This window comes from Homarus americanus, unplaced genomic scaffold (assembly GCF_018991925.1).
Source record: "Homarus americanus isolate GMGI-L3 unplaced genomic scaffold, GMGI_Hamer_2.0 scaffold23598, whole genome shotgun sequence".
Taxonomy (NCBI): Eukaryota; Metazoa; Arthropoda; class Malacostraca; order Decapoda; family Nephropidae; genus Homarus; species Homarus americanus.
The window spans coordinates 1,974,699-1,996,919 of NW_024731054.1; the positions used below are offsets into that span (position 1 = coordinate 1,974,699).

The 22,221-nt window shown below is 38.2% G+C and overlaps 1 protein-coding gene across 8 annotated transcripts in view; it reads right to left on the bottom strand.

The window, feature by feature from the left end:
• Window positions 1-2,853: 2,853 nt before the first annotated feature.
• Window positions 2,854-22,221, bottom strand: part of LOC121867484 (microsomal triglyceride transfer protein large subunit-like) — a 28,678-nt gene continuing 9,310 nt past the window's right edge. For 2 of the 8 annotated variants that reach the window (XM_042367430.1, XM_042367428.1), the window contains 15 exons: window positions 12,130-12,338; window positions 11,050-11,253; window positions 9,587-9,736; window positions 9,281-9,446; window positions 8,890-9,035; window positions 8,138-8,298; window positions 7,379-7,533; window positions 7,041-7,159; window positions 6,580-6,792; window positions 5,873-6,091; window positions 5,337-5,549; window positions 4,688-4,882; window positions 3,720-3,874; window positions 3,434-3,578; window positions 2,854-3,080 (listed from right to left, as the gene is read on the bottom strand). In XM_042367430.1, the coding sequence (XP_042223364.1) occupies window positions 2,913-3,080; window positions 3,434-3,578; window positions 3,720-3,874; window positions 4,688-4,882; window positions 5,337-5,549; window positions 5,873-6,091; window positions 6,580-6,792; window positions 7,041-7,159; window positions 7,379-7,533; window positions 8,138-8,298; window positions 8,890-9,035; window positions 9,281-9,446; window positions 9,587-9,736; window positions 11,050-11,253; window positions 12,130-12,338 (2,618 nt within the window). In that variant the 3' untranslated portion in view covers window positions 2,854-2,912. Of the gene's footprint in view, window positions 3,081-3,433; window positions 3,579-3,719; window positions 3,875-4,687; window positions 4,883-5,336; window positions 5,550-5,872; window positions 6,092-6,579; window positions 6,793-7,040; window positions 7,160-7,378; window positions 7,534-8,137; window positions 8,299-8,889; window positions 9,036-9,280; window positions 9,447-9,586; window positions 9,737-11,049; window positions 11,254-12,129; window positions 12,339-13,476; window positions 13,896-20,390; window positions 20,559-22,221 lie in introns of those variants that run through there. The other 6 variants (XM_042367429.1, XM_042367431.1, XM_042367424.1 and 3 more) reach the window with 5 other exon arrangements.

Genomic DNA, 22,221 nt, shown 5'->3' on the forward strand with positions numbered 1-22,221 from the left:
CACTAATATTTTTGAAGTACAGGTATATTTTTATAATGTTTTCCTGGTACCATTCCTGTTAATAGGGTACTGTCAATTTAATCATCAAACAGTAAAATTTCCTTACATAAAAATGTTCATTACAATAACTAATATCCCTAGTACTGTATTTGGGTCTAAGTCCAGGATATTTGCTGTGGTATTCCTGTAAAAATTATTACTCAACCAAAACAATTTTCATTAGGGATATATGCGAGTCATTTACAACTGAAAGTCTAGGGTAGTTATTACTGTAAATTATATCATACAATAATGTCTATACTATAATGTATACATAGGGATAGGAACCCTGTTTTCTCGACCTTCATTACCATACAAAAATATAAGCAACTATGACTGTCTGTACCCATTTGCTTTTCCAGTCACCTTGCAACATAGAGGAAAAGGGTTTACAGATATGACAAATCTACAATTTACATTTTCACAAATACTATCTTTACTTATACTGTATACACAAGATATCATCAGCCAAGTGGATACAGAAGAAAAAAAGTTAGACTGAAATGTCTGAAAAAAATTACCGGTATTTCAAACTAGAATTATGTTTGTGAAACACACACAGTATATACAGTAAGCCCCCAGTGATGCAAAAATTCAACCCAATTGCCTGAAAATCTAATCAGGTATTCCAAATGCTCACAAACTGAACTCAGGTGGGATGGAAATATGGATGAACATAACTACAAATGGATGGAGAGGCAAATACAAATCAATATGGTGAAAGAAAATTCTTATTCATTAAAGCATTCTTTAACGACATTTCACTACAGGGCTTCATGTATATCACAGAAATTATGGTCACAACGCAAACTTAGCAAATTCAGCCAAATGTCACAATAAGACCAATACTAAAAATCTGAACAAGTGACACTATAAAATTATAGACGTATTGTATACAGTAACTGTTTAAGTAGCTATTTTCCAATAATTAAAATGGCTTTAGTTTATGTTCAATGCAAAACTTTATTATGAATTTCTGGTGTAACTAAACAAATTACTTACCTCTTGTTCAAATCTAGATCTTAACATATTTCTCAACAAGAAAGCTTGATGTTTTTCAGTTCCATGATAGCCAGTAGATCATCAGCACTTTTTTTCTATACAGTATTTACACTCCAGTTAGGACAGAAAGATCTACTCTATTCATGACTGATCTGCAAATTGTACTTCAGAAATTAATAAAAACTAATTTGGTATGTTCATAGTCAGAAGAAAACACAATGTAGTACTACCTATTTCTTCTAGTAAAATGTCACTGATGAATATTAAATGAAATCTGAAGTCAAGTAGACTAAGAGGAATAGTAAATTCAAAGTTGTATACAGTATGATGTTTGTCAGTTTAATGTGAAAAGAGGACGAATAAATGAGTTTAACGCTATAAAGCCACGGAGTATCACTAATATATATTTTATTTATGAGACAATAAACGAGAGAAACACTATAGAATATAACAAAAAACTTTACAAAAACTTCACAAAAACAAAGCACTAATATATCATATGTGATACTCTGAGGCTACCATAAGTAAATCATCTTGTATAACTGGAAGATGGTACTGTACTGTATAGCGTACAGTACTGCCAAAAAAATATTCCCAAGATTCAGAAATACTGCAGATGAATATCTACTCGAAGGATATGTACAGTACATCAAAAGCCAGTCAATATTTTTAAGTTTTCTCCATCAGTACAAGCATATTGTGAGCTTTTCTTCATTCAGCTCGGTTTTTTCTTCTTAATAATAGGTGGTTTTCCTTATTGGCACAACTCATATCATGTGGTGTTTCCTATGGATAAAGCAGAATGGGACATGAAAACTCTCCCTATAACTAGAAACATACTGACCATCACCTACTTATTATCATACAATCTGTCCATAAATTATCGAACTCATTTCAAAACCTAATTCGTATTCTCAAAAACATAATACAATACTGTACAGTAACTAGAACACTCCAGTTATATTTTACTCGACACACGACTAAGTTTTTCTCATACCAGTAGACTTCCTCATGCGCACCGTGGTCCACTTACAATATTTTTCAGGTTATTTTTAAAACGAGTCTTATAATCTATGGGCACCCTGTATAATAAGCCTCCAACATAACTGCTGGAATCTCGTGCAATGCAACTGTCATGGAGAGCAGCTGTAAAGTAATCCAGGTGCTCACTAATTATATTAAAAAACAAATGGTTAGCTCCTTTGTGTGTGTGCAAGCTCTAGTGAGTACAAAGATTATGGCCAAATTTGGTAAGACAGTGTAGAGAAGTTAATGGGTATTACAAAAACAGAAATGGAAAATACAGGGTAGTAACATTTTAAGAAGAGTGCTGAGGGTAGCATGATAAAGAAATGAAATACAGTAATATCTAAAAAAACAGTCAAATAGTTGTGTAAAATGGAAAGCAATGGTATTTGAAGAACAGTGCAATAGGGCAGTGGCATAAAGAAATGGATTCTAATAGTTGAAGAAGTGTCATTGCAAATTAGAGCCAGAGCACTAAACAAGACACTGTGCATATGGAGTAAAGGTTACATCAAAATGTTAATGTCTAACCAATCATTTATCTTTATCATTAGTCTGAAACTTTAAATACTTGTTCTTGGAAACCAGTGAATAACTAATGAGCAAGAGATTACCAAGTTTTCCTCTTTCCGTGAATTTTACTTCCATGGGAATAAGAGAGATCAAGTGAGTGGATTGACACTACCATGTCTTTCGCATTACAAAACAATGACTATACTGTATATAAGAAATATCACATTGTATATGGAGGGGCATCATAAACTATGAAAAAAATATCATCTCACAATAATTCAAAATCTCTTTAATTTATTAACAAAACTAACATAGCTACAAATTGTTATAACTTATTTGTTGAACATCTTATTACAGAGCTCTGTGTTTTTCTTATTCATCACAAAAGTTTTCCCTGGTACAGGTGATAATTTCCTCTTATACTTCCTGAGTACATAATTACTGCCAGGGATTCGTTCCAGCTTACGAACATTGTTCACCACCTCAAAGTTGGGTTGCACCTGAAATGATGATTAAGGTAACTAAACAGTCAGTCAACAGCTATTTTTTTTAATTTCTAGTTAACAGTAAGAGTAAACTAAGAATTCTATAAACTGTATCAAGTAAACACATTGTTATATGTACAGTACATCAAAAAGTTGTTTAAAGCAAAACAATCCCATTGTGTTCATTTATGAAACCCTAGGGTACTGTGTTTTGAAATGACGAGCTATATATTACACCAAATAGGCATCATCACAACACAGTGCACTTTTTCCTCATCTATCTATTCCCAAATAAATATTATGTAACATTGACACTAAGCTCTCAAAAAATAATTCACATACATGATTACATTTAAAAAATCACCTACCATTTGGAGACACATGACGACTTCATCATAAAAATCAAGGTCGGTAATAAAGTTGAGTTGTGTTTGTGCTCCAGTGTTGAACTCTATCAAAGTCTGCACAAATGAGGTGTCAACTCGTGCTACTCCCTGTATTACCATGGCCGCTCTGTAAGTTATACACCACGTTACGAGAAACTCACAATAATGTATCAAACAAAAACTATCAAGTCAAAAGAATTAATTATAAAATCTCAAATTATCTATATAATGACAACTCTTCATACTGAGAAAACAACAAAATATTTACCCTACTTCCACAAGGCTGTGAGCATTTCGATTCCACAGAGATACTTGGACCTGACCAGCAAAGTCGTATGAGATGGCACCATTCAGACTGAGTTCAGCATTAAATCCATTCTGCAGTGGCACAACCTGCATGTGGTCTTGAAGGAGTAGTGAGCCCTATAAGACAAAAATTTCACATTTAAACAGTGAAAGTATATACAGAAAAAAAACCCGAGTACCGGACTAATTAGGCCACGGCGACATCGTTACTCAGATGGAATGCATTACTGTACTGTATTCGGGTGTCCATATCACCTGGAAGGCACAACTGTTCAAAACAACAACCAGCATATTACACTCACACAGCTTGGCTTATTTATGCTCATAATAAATTAGTTCAAGTTAAATAATCCTACTCATGGTATACTTTAAGTAAATTCAGTTGTTGTTTTAATGTGGGTTAATAGATGTAGCTAAGGTTATAGAATCTATTAGCTTTCAGAGCCCCAAGATTTTTTTAAGGTTCCCAAGTCTCAATGTATGTATGTACGTATGTATGTATGTATGTATGTATGATGGATTTGTGCAGTGTGAGATAAAGTGAATGTACTGTACTTGCTTGGGCAGTGTTCTCACAATGTATGTTAATTATAAGTCACACAAGAACAGGCACATTTGCACTGCAGCATGGCCGTGTTGTTGTCATGGGGGCTGGACTGGTGGGACCACCTGGTCCTCGCTGTGTCACTCCACAACAATAACAATGACCAGTAATATATAGAATATATATATATATTTTATTTTTCCAACATTGGTGTTATTATTCAGACATGTCTTTACTCGTGTGATCCGGTACTCATGTTTTTTACTGTAATGATAATGAAGATACAAAGTTCAACATTAGCTGATACTTTTGGTGACAAAATTTAGTTACAGCTCTGAATTTTAGAGATTAAAGTATACAGTATATGAAAACTGAAACTCAACTACCTGAAGAGCTGTCGTTCTCTCCGAGCCGGTGCCGGACCACACGTGACCCATCAGTTCACCCTGTCCAGTGAAGAAGACAAATGGCCGCAGCTGGGTATCCATGAGGGTGATCTCAATACCAGCATTGGCATCTTCTCCATCATCCACAGCACCTTCACCACCAAACACAGCAAGACCACCAGCAAAGATGCCAAACTGAAGGACAGAATTACAGAATATATTAGTGCCAACTGAAACTTAATACTATATTACAGGTACAGTACTTTGAATGTGACACACACAACCATAAAAAAGTAACTACAGTTTGATAGGCTCTGACATGTGGACAAAGTAAATTTGACAATCAGGTCACACACAAATGCAAGCAATAAGGTTATGTAGTGGAACGTGTTGGACTACATTATTTCAATCAAATCACTGATGTGCAAGATGGCAACAAAGCACAATTCTAGACATCAAGGCAATAAGGACATCATTTCCTTACAATCTAGTATTACAAGCTGAAAGTATCATGCATTCACAGGTTCAGTCTTACTTTTGATAAAAAATTTATATTTCTCCTGAAAAATAATCTTTCTTGGCCCTGGATCTAATGGTTACTAAGGTCAAGAATTACACACTATGTCAAATCATCATTATTTCAACTCACAGAAAGTAATCTCATTTGAGCATCTTGGCTCTCTACAAAAACATCAACTGTAGATCTCTTGAGAAGTCCTCCATTAATCTCCAGCATGTTGTTGAAGGAAGAGTTGGCACTTTTGTCTTGGTAGAGAAGCCGGGAGAAAGACGACGAGAGGCCACCTTGACCCAGTATGTGATAATTATTATATTTTGGATCTTGAAACAGTTTCTTCAGCATCTGGAAAACAAACAATATGAATACAGTACAGTACTCCATTTCAATAAAAGGCCTCCATGAAAAGTTTAAATCAGTTCCATAAAGAGGCTCATGTACTGGCGAATAATATAGATTATATAGCTACTAACTCAAAATCTCAATTGGGCAACAAGAAATCAAGAAGTAGACAATACACAAGATGTAAGAGAAGAACACAAGAGGTAAACTGTACATATCACTACCCAAAATTTACATACTGTATTAAGCTCAATTTGCACACTGCTTGTGCTTCAAAAAATAAAAATAAATAAATAAATAAAATCCGAGTAGTAAACTGTACTTACCTGCTGTATGTATTTATCGGTGGTGGCTAAATCACGTAATCTACCCAGCAGTAAAGTATTTAATTCTTTGGTGTCTTGTAAGGCCATCAACCTCAGTATCAACCGTATAAACTCCTCACTGGGCTTGTGTCGTAGAACAATGTCTGCTGCCATGGCTCTGACGCTTGAGTCATGCTGGTGATGCAGCTCCAGGAAGATTCTCTCCAGTCTCTTACACATCTATGAAGATCAAGATCACAATGGAGATCACATTAAGCAATAATATTTGGCTGTCACAACATGTGAGATGTTTGGATGAAGAGGCCTGATGTGCCCGGATTGATTTTTTTGTAAATGTAATGCGAAAATAACTTTTCAGTAATTCTGAACAAATCAATGTCATCTTCAACAATTTACCACATTATGACAAGAAACTATTTTCTCTACTCACAGAATTTTACATACATATGAATGAAAAGTGTTAATTACATCTTATATAAATTTAATTTACCAGTAGTACATTATTGCATCCGAGTAACTAAAGAAAAAATCCAAGCTAAAGCGGAAGTAAAATTCAATATTAAAACTATGAACTTAACAAAAGAAAGAGAGACAAGCAGAGCAAAACAAATGGATTGTTTACCAAAAAAGAAAAGAAAAATTTAGTACTGTAAAACTAAACTCCTTTATATTAAGATATCATTAATTATTTTAAGTACATTTATTACCTCTTTGGTTATATAACTATCAGGCATTGTTTGTAGAGCACGGGCAGCATAGATAGCTGGCTTGCGAGCAACACCTTCAGCAAATTCAAGCAATACATCCATCGTGTCCGCCATGCGTAAATTCTTCAACCCACGGATGTACATCAACTGACATGGCTCATTTTCACAGCTTCTCAGATTCTCAGCTAGGAAGTTTCTCACTTCTGAAACAATCTATGGGAACATTGTAAATATTTCTGCTTGGAAACAATCAATCAACAAACACACTGACAACATTCTACACGTTGTACTGTATATAACCTCTACCCAAGAGACAAAATATTAAACTCGACACAGAACTGATACTTTTAACGAATCAGTAATAGGACAGACAGCATTAGCAGCAGTGAATAGTCCCCCATCATCAGACAAAACATTAAAAACATCATAATGAAGCAGTGTAGATACTGTATTATACTTACTGGTTGTTTACAGTTGCTGGGAAGTTTGCAGAAGGTGTGAGTCAATGAGCTTATAGTAAGGACCAGTGTCTCTAACATCTTGTCATTTTTGTGGCCTTTTTTAACAAGCTTCATTATATCTGTACCAAAAACAAAAGGTCCAAGTTATACATTCAATGTACTGTATAATGAGTACGCCATGAAAATTTATCCATTATTGCTGTAAGCCATTTGTGCAATAGTACTTCTTTTCATCACGTGATCCATAATATTTCTTCTCCAAATGTCTTGGCCATTACCATACTTCTCTACATTCAGTAGTTGTACAAGGGAAGAATTAAAAATATTTGAGAACTCACCATTAATGATAAATTCTGGAGGATGAGTCGTCAGAGAGAGACTCAGGAGGTATCGTTCAGGTAAACCAGTTGGACCATTGAATTTGAGCACGGATTTGGCTGCTTTGTGTGCTGGCTCAGTCTGGGCAGCTGCAGCAATGTCCAGTAACTGTGCCCTGAGAATTATATATAGTAAAATATATAATTACAAGACATTCTATAAATGATCTAGTACCAATAGCACATTTATCTTGAAGACTCTTTAATCTTACTCCATTCACAATAAAAACAATGTCATCATGAAACAGGTTATGGTTCTTTTACTCTTTCAAGCCTTTTCCCTCGGATTCAGTGGTCAAAATCACAGGCAAACAGACGCTCTCCACTTAATTTCACTCCTTCATTCATGCTGATGTAACATATGTCTTGCTCTTCCCCTTACTGCTGCACATATCATATTTTTCCTCCATATCCAATACTGTATATCTTCCCTTCTTAAGTAGCAATAAAAATTTTTGTCATATCTAAATAGCAAATCCAGGTTAAATGACTTTATACACCCTTTATGTACTCTCCTCTGAAATAAATTTACATTCAAGTGTAAAAATATAAAATAAATATATAAGATAGAACTTGGAGCACACATATTACTGTACTGTATATCCAATTACACCAGATAACTACATATTCTAAGCTTGATTGCTATTTTTACATAAATTCCAATATCTCTAAAAATTTCTTCTTCATACATGCTTATCTCAACTAAGAAAGATTACTTACAATATTGGGAAATTTTTCTTATCCTTCAACACAGCCTGGATAGTTTCTTGGTCACTTTCTCTCACTTTCTTTAACAAACGAAGGAAAGCAATAGCCGAGCCCTTGGACCCCAAATTCTTGGAGCTCAGAGTATTGCGGAAATTGTTGACAAGTTCCTTCAGCTGTATCAAGAAAAGCAGCATTAATTTCTAAAAACTACTTTTGTCCATTTTTGCACACTAAGTCATCTCTTTGTACATCTATAATAGTCATAATAAAAAATAATAATAATTTTTTTATAAAATTTTCATCTATAAAATGTGATGAATGTATATGCCATTTCTTTTTTAATATACATAAGCAACATTATTCTCTAGGGATGTGTTCACTGTTTGAACAAATAACTTTAATGACTGTTTACACAGCCATGTAAATTTTTCTCCTATTCATATCTGAGGGTAGAACTACAGTGACAATACTGTATTGTACATATACAGTAGGGTATACAGTACTATACATTAAGCATTACTTATAAGTGTATACAGTAAAGGAATTCTAGTACTGCAGTATGATGTAGAGATCACAACTTCATTCAATTACAATTAAAAATAATATACATCTGAAAAAAAAATTAAATAAAGTTATGAATGTAAGTACTGTACTGTAGTGTGCTGTACTGTACTGTACTGTACACTAACACTTTGGACAAGTCATGTATAATAAAAATCCACCTGCAACAAAAGGTAAAAATACTCGTCGATGAATCAACTCACTGATTTGCATGCAATGCATTCTTTTGAGTCAGGGTTGGTTGCCAATTGGTCAGTGATGAGGGCCTTTTTAAGCTTGGAGGAAATAGACTTGACAACCTCTGCAACATTTTTCCCCGTGTACTTCAGAGTATTAACTTTTTCACGACCTATGGAAGAAAAATAATAATATTGAACAATAAGTAAAAATCAATACAGTACACAAGTGTAGGACAACTGAAGATAAGACTGACAAAAGAATGAAGACTGAATAAGGAAGCAGAAAAATAGAGAAACACAAATCAACCAACATTCAAATGGGATACCGTAATAAAAAATTCATCAAGACATGAATTGAGGAAAAAGAATGAAGGTTGTTCCTAATATAGGTCCATTTAGAAAAAAAAGCACTTACCCTTAAGCTGCAGGACCTGTTTGCTCATTACTTCAGCTCCCGACTGTTTACGCGCCTCCACCCTCAGGAAGTGTGTCTCCATTGATGTGGCTTTACGAATAATTTTTTCATCATTGGTCAGAACATAAGAAGTGGTCACCTGACTGTCAACTTGTGCCCCCAAAACCTGTGTAGTGAGCAAATTTTTAATTATAATAAGCCACACAGCCTAGCACCAGAACACCCTCCTCTTGTAGTCCCATTAACCCTATTTTCCAGCGAACCTATTAAGAGGGATTCAGGTATATTGTTTTCACTTTACTGTACCTTGTTTGTCTGGTTGAAATATTCGACTGGAACAACATTTTTGCAGTTCTTCTTCAACTTTGTTACGTGCGTAGAGTCAATCAACTTGTAAGTCACCTCACACTTTCCAGATGCATCTACTTCCACCTGCTTTACATTTTTCACTTGATGCTGTTAAAAGGTTACACATGGGTTAGTGTGGTACTATGCTTGACATTCGGAAAAATAATACAAGCTATTTCTTAAGTAAAAATTTGTCTTTTATATATTGTACTGTACACCCATTAATTAATTATTTGCATTAAGAAATTATGGGCAGTTATGATACCGTCAATGGCTATAATATGAAACTGAATTTTCACAGCAAACTAAGAAACTATATACTACTGTACTGTTGTGATAGTACTGTACTGTCTTTTATTTTGATTTTCACCACTATTCAGTGAACTCACAAGGGTGATAAAAAAAATTCTGTCCACCAATATTATCTATAAACAATGGAATCTTTAAGGAAGCAAATGACTCCCATTACAGCAGAGCTAATGCTTACTATGAGGACAGTCAGAGAGGTAAGTCAGACTGAGGGAAGTCATGCACACATCATCACACCAGTCATGTGAAGATACAACCTATGATCTTCAACACAGGCATAAGAGGGTTAATAGTTTGCCTTTTTTTCACCCGAGCCTTTTTCAACTTCATGCAGGATGGTCAGAAAAACACGTAATAACACTAGTATAAGCAAAATAATAAACAGAATCAACAACTGCAGAGTTAATGGTCTACTAGCCCAATCACTCGACTAACATCACCACCAAGCAGTGAGATGCACCACATGTGTTTCTGTCAGGTGATAACACACTCAGCTTTTCTAATAACTCTCAAATAGTTTACAAGAACACTCAGGAGTATTAAGGACTGGTACAGACTTACACACCTAACAAGATGACTGTTGGTCAAATAGGTCCCATATCCTGTTTCACTAAAGTTTTCTTGACCATGGAAGAAAGGAATTGCAATATAGTAGTATCAGATATCCATAACTATGTACCCTGTATTACTTATGCTGTACTGTACTTGCATATGTAAACAGTCTTGATTTCATGTGATTTAAGAAATTTTAACCATTATGCTCAAAAGAGAAATAATTTGAATTGTTAAATACAATACTGTATAGTGTATACATGTACACAGTACTGCGTATTAATAAATTATCAATAATTTGATAAATACTCTAAAACAAAATGGACTAAAATCTTCAATTTTGTTTAAATCCTTCATATTTCTCACCTTACTGATGAGCCTGACCCATCAGTGCAAATTCTATCTTCCAGTTTCATACAATTTATCCCCACAGAAAACAATGACTTAATATTTCACTGGTTCCGTATCATATATAGTCATACTTATAGCATTTAACAACTCTTACTTTCTAAATATTTTACAACCATAACAAAAAACATGTTTTACTTGATGTACAGTACCTGAAACAAACTAGATATGCCCTTCATAAAATTGAGTACAGATGATTCACTTCCATCAATATGATAGACTTTCTTAATCTGGCCATTGTCCCAGTGCATGAAGAGGGGATGTAGAGAGTATTTCTCCACTTTTGATGTCTTATGAGCAAAGCCCTCAGGGGATGGTCCTTGTCGAGCCTTAACTGAAAGCTTAGGGGTTACCACCTGAAAGAGAAATGTGAAACTTGAGGCCATAATCCTTCAGTAGGTCTCTTTTGCTCATAAGAGTACAGTACATTACCATATTTTAGATGTCAGATACTGTACTGGAGATAAATTCCTACAATACATTTTCAAATAAATATTTCTATACAGTATTCATTAATTATCCATTTATATGTTTTGAGTACAGTTTTTTGCCCCCAGATATTACAAAGTAATGACTAGCCACAAACCTTGCACTGTGTATAACTTTTGTGCTCATTTACCATCACACAACACTCTCTAGCAGGTTGTTCCAAGAGTTCACAACTCACTCCAAAAAAGAAAACTGTGAGGGCAAGCTTTTTCGGAATGAAAGTTGTGAACTCTTGGAACCTGCCAGAGCGTGCTGTGATAGCACCGAGTGTGAGCTCTTTCAAGACCAGACTTGACTTGACCAGCACTGGAGCAGGTTCAGATACATTCAGGAGCCAGTACATACCCTGTACTTGCCGACAGTCATACAGACTCCCTATAGCCACATCTTTACCATATGCTAAAAGATGTCTTTAGTGATGTATTCTTCACCAGTCTCCACAATGCTTCAAATCTAAGTTACTGGTATAGTGTTCATTTTTATCAACACTATTCAGCTTCTTATCTGACTTCTTTAAGAAATTGTAGGAACTTCCTTCTTTAGTCTATCACCGTCTTTCTGTAACTACCATTAACATACAGTATACATTGACAAATCCCTAACCTGGGTCTAATGTTCTTAAAGTTTCTAAGTTACAGTACTATATTTTGATAAATTATACATCCTTGAACAACAAGTTAAAGTATTCAGAACGAATAATAGAGAACAAGGTACAGTACATACTGAGGATGAGCAACACTTACAGTGAGTTGCAGAACTTGTTCATGAGCATTAGTAGGGTGCTGCCACACTGGCGTCAACTCTGCCGTTAGTTCCACCCTGAAGCCCACATCCTTGGTGGTGGAGACAGGCAGTGGCTGGGGCTCATTCAGCAGCACTGATGTCTCATACCCATACATATACAGGGTCCCAAACTCAAACTGCCGTGTGTAAGCTGGAATTGATGAAAAAACTACAATACTCATTACTACATTTGTACACTGCACGTATTTATAATATACTGTATATTCAATAGTAGCAGAAATTCTTTACTATGTGAATTTGCAAGGAAACACTACAGTACTGTACTTAGCTATTCACTTAGGAAAAGTTAGTGTGCATTTTTAATAAATAATGACAAACTACAAGTATCTTATGTCTTTCATATTAATTAACAAGTCATTTAATTAAACCTTTTTGTTGGTTACTACAAGAGGCAAGAAAATTTTTATCAGGATGTGTAAATGAAGTATACACAAAAAAGTTTCCCCAGCAACTGATTACCAAACTGGTTCTCTGTTGTACACTGTACAACAAGGAACCAGTTTAACTGATATGTTAGCAAACTTAAAAAATCACAACACAAGTATTGTACTGTATAACCTATTGTGCTTCCATGTTAGGAAAAACATTCAATTAAGCGTTTATACATACAGTACAGTAGAGTAGAGTACAGTACAGTAGAGTAGAGTACAGTACAGTAGAGTACAGTATTCACTGAACCAGTAAAGACACTGTACTCCATATGATACCTGACTAAATATATCATCAGCATGACAGACACAAATAATGGTACAGAACCAACCATCTGAATGGCTAGTAAAGTGGTAAGTGGTGAAATGGCGAATTTAATTATATTATGATTCATAGAAATTTGATCTTAAGACTATGCTTAGCCAGGACAGTTGACATAGTTTGTGTCCAAATTTTGTCAACTTTCATTTCGTGCAGAAATCCTTGACGGTGAGCAAAGCAGCATTCATGTAATGATGATCCCTCCATCATCACACCTGGCATTATCTGAGCCACTTACCTCACCAGACACATTCATCACCATCAACTACAGTACAGTAGTACTCCCCAATGTCTTCTCCCCTTGTGTTGCAGGATATATTATAACTACAACTGGTACCAGCACGACCAAGTAAGATTCACCCTTATTAGCGTTTACCTTTACCTACAGGAGGAAGGCGCTGCATCGAAGATTACACAGCCCAGTGAAGTTTAGAGTCTGGTTCATTATTAATCAATGTACTACAGTACTACCAGTCCCACCACCAGAAAGAACCACCACCACGACTACTGCAAGGATGAATGACAACGCGACCCACCTGGGTAGGATGAGAGGAGAACGAAGGCATGGGCGGGCGCGAGGGCACATTGAAGTGCACCCCAGATGAGCCACGTGAGGCCGCCCACACCCACGGTGAGGGCGGCAGTGACCCTACAGTGCAGCATCAGCACCACTGTGGTTACCACCATGTCCACCACACTGCTGCTGATCACTACTAACCCACACACACTCAGCTGGGCATCATCTTCTGGCACCCCGGCCTCGAGTCACTTGTCACACCTCACGCACCCATAGTTCAAAGTCTGTCTTTTCTTCAAGTGTGAGTTTACTACACACTATTGTCCTCTTGACTATAACAGCACTCCCAGAAAATTTATTTCCTAAAGCCACATTGGGTCATCTGCCCATTGTTATGGTTTGTTCATTAGTCTACACTCATCACTTTTAACACACCACCTTACCACAGAGAAATATAAATACATATAGATCAATCTGTTATTATGTGTTTACTCTGAATAGCTGGGAATTAAAATTACAGACAACTTTGGAGAATCACATAGCAAGTATGTGAATAACATTACTATATTAAAATTTTTTTTAATAATTCCAATAACCCAGAACACACACACACATGCTTTTCTGTACAGTACAGTACTATATTGACTTTACTAGCACTATGGTGCAAATTGACCATGACTAGCACAGTAATAGCAAGTAAAGATGTAAATGAAGCCTCATAATCCTTGAGATGAGCACCGCACACCTCTGTACACTGACCTACATCTAACACTTAGTTTTTTCTTTGTGTCCCTTCAGTGAGAATAAAAGAACCTTATTTTATTAGTACTGATTGATTCATTATTTCTTCGATAATTACTACACAATGGTTATTATTGCAGCAACACATGGCAGATAAGAAACAACATGTGTGGTTTTGAGTTACAGATACACCGCAGAAACAATACAAGACCAAAATACTGAAATCCAATTTCAACAACCCAGCAGTATAACCTTTTTTTTCTATATTTTCAATTTCTTTCCGTTCTTTTTTTTCGCCCCCCACCCGAAAATACTACTGTAATACAGAAGTAATGTTACATGAACTTACCCAGAATCACGTTAACATACTTAAAGGGCAGCTGCTTCGAGTCTCCTGTTTACATTTGGTGATCAGAGTAAATAGTCTTTTACCGAGAAGACATGAATCAAAATAGCCTAATCTTATGATCTTAAAGAGTCCCATCTCGATAAAAAGGGAGTTCAAAAATTGTTCTTTCCACGCGGCCCTGGCCAGCTCTGTGGCCCTGCAGATGCGACCCACTACCTCTAGCGACAATGGTTACATAAAGTGGGCGGAGCTTTGAAGACGAAGGAAATTGTAGGGTAAAATACCAAAAACACACCAAAAAAATCTTAAACGGGAAACAACAGTTGCAGGCACATTTTCTTGGTTCCGGTACGTGAGTGGTGGAGGTGCGGGTCACCACAACTACTTATTAACACCGATGTGACGGGAGGCAGTTCACTTCCGTACCTCACCAGCAGGAAAGTACAGTATGAATAAACTGAACTATCTTTCCTCCTCTAGTCCTCGCTCTACATCGAAGACTATAATAAGTAATCTTTGCTCTACATCCTGGAACCCACCCGTCTGGCATCAAGAATTTTCCCCACAAACATTTATGTTACGGTATATTTCTACGTCAGAATTCACTTTTAAACCTCCTTACAGTATTTATGCATTAAATTGAAGAAAAAAGAACGAAAATATGTGCAGGACGTCTATTAATATAAAACATAAATATTAGTGCACAAGATAAACTTTTAACCAGATCCTGCAAAAGGTAACATTAATTAACGATTAGATTGTTGTTAACTATTTTTCCCATCAAAACCACAACTAACTTTGGATAACGATGGGTCAGCAGACGGTAATAAGCACAATCATAAGTAAAGTCAATTGTAATAAAAGAATAAACGTGAAGAAAGGTGCACAATTCTATACAAGGAGGCCAGACAAAAAGATTACCTCCAAGCAATCATTCCCAGTGAGGTGTAATCTTGGCCAATTTTCCAGCCAAAATCCGTCTACGTGACCCACCAGAGTGTGACCGACGCTCAACTGAACTTAATTCAAAGTTAATTGTGTCTTCCGCTTGCATTCACAACGATAGTTATTTTCACAACATACCGTTCATAATGACAAAATTTAGAATATGTAACTATTTTACACAAAATATGAAGCCCCTAATTAAGGTAAACCTTACTGGTATAAGGCACCTCTTAACCATTTACTTAAATTATACGTAATCATTTAAGATCCTCAGACAAGTTATGTTCTGGACATTTGACTCGGACGGGCATTAGTTTAACAAGATTAACAGACTAATGGAATCTATTTCCATACATCTTTACAATTTCGTTCAGTGGGGGATAAAAAAATAAATAAAAGTATAAGAGCGGTCGGCGGAGATCCCTAGAAATAGTACATCATCCCAAACGGATGTCACCAATTTCGCCGTGAGGGCCAGCTGCTGTTTTGACCACACTACACCCTATTACTATCTCACGGTAGGGCTGTGTCTGTCTGTCTTCCAGATACTGTACCGTAAATATCATGCTCTTGCAGCAGCATGATTTCATTACGATAAAACAAATTACAGTACTAATCTTGCAATCACTAGCACGGAGTATCTTAAATCACCATGCTCCCGTAGCCTAGTTGCTGTTATTGCTATCTCATCGTACCGGGGTAGAGATGACGATGCTAGATTATGTTGTTGTTGCTCTGAAGACTACCGTGTTCTACCCAAGGTAGCTGTCACCCACCTCCTGCTGGTGCTACTAATCCCCTGCTTAGGCCTGCTATCCCTCCTGTCTCCGCTGCTGGTACTGTTCCTACCGCCGTCCGCACCAACGCAAAACCTGATCTTCACGTCTGTGTGTTGCTACCAATTACTCTGTTGTTGTTCCCCCTCCTGCAACTGACAAATAGCCCAGTGGTGCTACTGCCGTTATGTTTATAACCACACCACTACCAACATATGAGCTAGTGGGCGGAGCTGTTCGCGGGGGATAAAAGGGGAGGGGGGAGGTGAATCCATGATGCCCTGCCAAAACTCGGACTTCAAAGCAACATCAACATAAATCCATAAGCACTGTATAGTGCAGACCCCAAGACTTATTGAACGCTCTTTAAAAAAGTATAACCAATGACTCACATAAATTACAACAGTAAAATATCGATACCACAAGCAAGCAGAGCTCTACATTGTAAGCCCGTGCAAACGGATGTACAATTAGCTACACGCTCTAAAAACTCACAAGTCACCTACAACAACTAATGATAACCCGAATTTCAGCTACATCACCTTTTGAGAGTCACTGATATTTACACAAGCAGTTCTAGGAATTCATGAGCAGAAACAAAGGCGGTTGGAGGAGTCCCTGGCCCCAGACCAACACCCCGGTGCCTGACATAGCTGTAAGTTGCTGCATAGCGTTACCTGATGCGCTGCACCTTTTCTTTAACATCCCATTGCCAGACATAGTTGTACTGTACCTGTCAGCCAAATATGACCAGACCCCGCTGCCAGACGAGGCTCTACCCCACTGTCACACATGGACACAATAAATAAACACAATCACAAAGGCAGGAGTCGTGCCCTGAAGTTACCTGGTGACCCCAGATACTAACAATAAGGGTCGACTCGCACCACCACCGAGCGTAACCTGCACCGTACACACCACCCATCAAGGTAATGTCAACACAACACGGGAGTGAAAAATGTCTTACCCAAGCAAGAAAAATCTGACCTAATAACCTGCCACAGGTTACTAGTCCGTAAACTTAACATATGTCTGACTCATCCTCTTTGTCTTACTTCCTTCTTCATTAATGATTTCTCTTATACTTTCCATTCTTCAGTTATATCTATCGTTTCTCATGACACACATCCTCAAGCATTCCTAGGGAGTATTTCCCCATAAATAATCATAAGACTTTCATAATAGTTACGGTAGAGTCGTAATTAAATTTCTACGTTATTTTAGCAGCTGCTTCGTGTCGATCCTTAGATACGAGAAACAACGATAAGTAAGAATTGCTCTTAGAATCTGGCCACGGGTGTAGGTTACTTACGTCACCCGTCCTAGCACCTGGGTCAACACCCTCCCACCATTTCCCTTACCTTTTCTGATACACTCACGTTCCAATATTCTTAACACACACTACCGTCCCAGAACATCTTGAACACCAACGTGGGTATATCAAACACGTAGTTTCCTGTACACGGAATTAAGTGACTCGCCAAAATCCCTCCACTAGCTACGCCCAGCCCACGACCCACAGCGTATCATCCCGCCGCCACACCTCACAATGCAGGACCTGAGGTAACTAACACGATACGGAATTTGAGTCTTGGTAGGTTTATATACAATACCATACATTGTTAATAAGTAAAGACAACCATACCGAAGCAAGTCCCACATCACAGCTCATCCTCACTACAGACTTCACAGGTACAAAATACACAAACAAACGCCTGTTAACACCTATATAATCAACACTAAGGCTGCCATGTTCGCTAATGTAAGGCAGTTTTTACCAAAATATCCTTTAATCAATAAATGTCATGTAACACGAGGTAAACACAGTCTTTAAATATCTAAGGTAAACACAGTCTTTAAACATCTAAGTTAAACAGTCTTTAAATATCGAAGGAGAAAAGTCTTTAAATATCTCAGGTAAACACAGTATTGTCCGACCTTTACAGTGACTGACATCATCCCTCACAATAAGAGGATCACTAAAGGTTACTGACCGCTCACCCAGGACCCGAAAAATATCTTTAAACCCTCTGAGACCTGACACAGAACATTCCTTCACCAAAACATTTCATACCAGGCTTTAACGGATCACCTGAAGAATAGACACCTCGGCTTAACCCTCTCCTTCATTAACGCACCCTAAAGATAGTTGAGACAAGAATCATGCGGGAGACAAGATGAGGAGGGAAGAGTGTAACAAGAGGGCGGGGTAGTGAGAGCTCAGGTGTAGTAGTAGTAGTAGTAGTAATTACCACACAGGTATGTGGCCCGACCGTCCTTCAACCCCGGCAAGGTCGACAGCCGAGCCCAGCCACCTTGAGGCACCACGACCACCAGGGCAAAACACGATGTTGGTCGCGGAGAAAATGCTGGAGACGAGAGACCGTGGGAAGCGCTGAGGCGGAGGAAGGGGAGGAGTGTGGAAATGTACAGACGAAATGGTAAACGGAGGAGGAAAAAAGCATGGAAGGATAAGGAGAGGGCCGAATAAATAAGATAGTGGGATCGGAAATACTAATATTGTATATCTTACGCACCAGAGTTTCAGGCCTGACGAGGTCCCGTAAACACACTTAATGGTGAGAACGTGTGGGGAGGAAACTGGTAACGAGCACAATTAACATAACGCAATGGTATGAAATGGTTGTGAGAAGACCTACTAATGTTTGACACGCATGTTAGTTAAAACAACAAGTATAACACTACGATACTATAGGAAATGGGAGTCAAGTGACGTGTCTAAGTACGTGTCCGCCACGCTGACACACAGGCATTTCCTCCCATGCTGTCAGGAACGATGCACAGAGTTTCCCTGAAGAAAAAAAATCCCAGAACCTTTCAGAAAAAATTAAACTTACAATACAGGAAAATCCGGATCACCTGAAATAGACACCTAAGCTTATTTCACCTTATTAGTCACCCTAACGCTAACCGACCCACCCCCTCCCCCGTAGCGTTAAGGTGTTGGTTTACTCTGGTGAAATAAGCTGGGGGCTCTATCTTCACGTAGTTTAAACCTCCCACTGACAAACAAGCCACCGAACTATATATATATTCCACTATAATACGAGACAAAATCCAACTAACAAAAAAAAAAGACTCGATTATGAGATTTTTTTTCCTTTTCACACAGAACTTTAACTTAACAAGACTGTCGGGATAAATCACACCAGTGGACTCAGTTTAGTAGCTTTTTGTGGTGTGTTTTTAACCCCTTCACTACAGGGGGCGCCACTTTTAATATCTTACTTAGCTAATACTAGACGATTTATTCAGTTTAGAAGGGAGCCCAAGCACTGAGGCGATCAAACACGTTTCTCGGTCCATTTCCATACCAAGCAACAAAAAACAACAGTTAAAATAGCTAAATAACAACAAAAATAGTTTCTCCACTGTTGAAACTAATTTTGAAATCACATGGCTATTAAACACTCCAGCTTATTTCACCTCAACATTTACAACCCGAATACAAACCTACTTACGAACCTAATCTAACCCCCTGAAGATTTACCAACCCTAAAACTAACCTAACCTCTGCCTGGTAGTGTTAAGAGTGGTTAATCTTCAGGTGAAATAAGCTAAGGGGTGTCTGATCTTCAGGTAATCCCAATACTGATGGTTACAGCCTAGTGGTCGAATGCCATACAACCCAGACCAGTAGAATTATTAAACTTTAACCCTTTGAGTACGATTATATAACCCTTTGAGTACGAGGACATAACCCCTTGAGTACGAAAACTTCATCCCTTGAGTACGATAATTTAACACCTTGAGTATGATGTTACCTTACTCAAGTGGAATACGATGAATTATTCCCCGGGAACGTACAGTAAGCGTACATTGTACTCGGTTAAGTCTTCGTTCTCAGGGTGTTGAAAGGTTTTATGGGTACACACAGTTTCCATATTTCGTTGGATACAATTGGGAGTTTCTATACCCAAAGGTGACACAGTACAGTTGACATATCCAGTTTTAAATAATTCAGGTGCCATATGATATTATCCAGAGTTTACAGTGGCCAAATCAAGATATTTGCACAGTTTCCATGTCCAGGGTTTACACAGTTGCCATACAATAATAATACCATTCCCATTCCACGAAAGTCAGGGTGTTTGGTCATACCAACGGGGTAATATAAATTTGTCAGGCGGCTATCACACACAGTTGCCAGAGAGGAGTGAGGATGAACGTGTGCCACTGACTGTCTTACAACACATACAAAGTTAACTCAGCAAGGCGCGGGCGTGTAGGATCCGACACAACCAAGCTCCGCGGCCTAACTGTACTCTGGCTCACTGACCCGACCCTCAACCTGCCGATGACGTGGCTCGGGTTCCAGCTAACGCATTACTGTCAGAAGTTTTCACCCATAAACTCACTGATGCTTGACATCTTTATGAAAACCGTTTCGGTGTGCAGCACGCAACATCGTCATCATGTTTTGTAAGTTACCCGAATGCTGAGTAAAGGAAGCTAGGACTGTATTATTGTTGGTGAAGTTTGGCGGACAACGGCAGCAGCACCGCGCCTCATAGCTAGTTGGGTCTTGGACCGTTTCCATGGATACTCCCTCACGCCAATGCTGACCCAACCCCCTACATTATTGTTATACACAAGACACTATGATGAAACTGTATGGAGGAAAACAGAATATCATTTTGAGGTCTACAGTCACATGAGCTTGAAAATAAAACATTGAGTTCTTTATTAGTACATCTTGGTTTTAATCAAGTTGTTAGTTTTTCATAATAAATATTTAAATTCGGTAAAACAAAATCGGGAGAGAAGACTACTACCACTTGTTGCGTGTCAGGTGGGTCCCGTGTTTAAGTGTGACAGGTAGTACAGTACTTGGGGTGTGGCTGGTAGGGGGCGACTCCAGGGTGCCTTATGACGTGCACTCTGGTGGTGGCTCCTGTGTGCACCAACTGGCAACCTGGCTCCTACTACGACGAAATGTTTGTTGGTCATACATAAGTTTTAATAAGTTATTTTAATACCCGGGTATAAGAAGTGGTTCTCGCTCGCGCTGAACACAGATTCTTGCCGAGTTAAGGGGTATATATTTTTGGTTTACTGATTGAGGAGTTTTGTATTGGTCTTTAGGGGTTTAAGGTCGGATAAGAGATTTTGTACGGGTCTTAAAAGAGGTTTAGGATTGGATAAAGGGTTTCATATTTATGTTAATGGCTTGGATAAGGGGTTCTATACCTACGTTGAGTGACAAGTCCTATTTATCCCTCACCATTGAAGCTTCTCCCGCACTGCCACCCTCACTCACTCGTCCCCGCCATTAACAATCACCGCCAATTCCCCAACTTCCGTTACAGAGACTGGATAAACAGGGCGTATGAAGAAATCAACCATAAAAAATAGGGAATTACTTCAAATTACTTATAAAATGTGGCGGGGAGAGGGTGTGGGACGATACCTTCTAGTCATTTAAGTCGCCGATGGCACATGTCCTTTTATTCACTAGCTAGGAGATCGAGTGCTGCTGAACCTAGGAGATCGAGTGCTGCTGAACCTAGGAGATCGAGTGCTGCTGAACCTAGGAGATCGAGTGCTGCTGAACCTAGGAGATCAAGTGCTGCTGAACCTAGGAGATCGAATGCTGCTGAACCTAGGAGATCGAATGCTGCTGAACCTAGGAGATCGAGTGCTGTTGAACCTAGGAGATCGAGTGCTGCTGAACCTGGAGATCGAGTGCTGCTGAACCTGGGAGATCGAGTGCTGCTGAACCTGGGAGATCGAGTGCTGCTGAACCTGGGGAGATCGAGTGCTGCTGAACCTAGGAGATCGAGTGCTGCTGAACCTAGGAGATCGAGTGCTGCTGAACCTGAGAGATCGAGTGCTGCTGAACCTGAGAGATCGAGTGCTGCTGAACCTAGGAGATCGAGTGCTGCTGAACCTGAGAGATCGAGTGCTGCTGAACCTAGGAGATCGAGTGCTG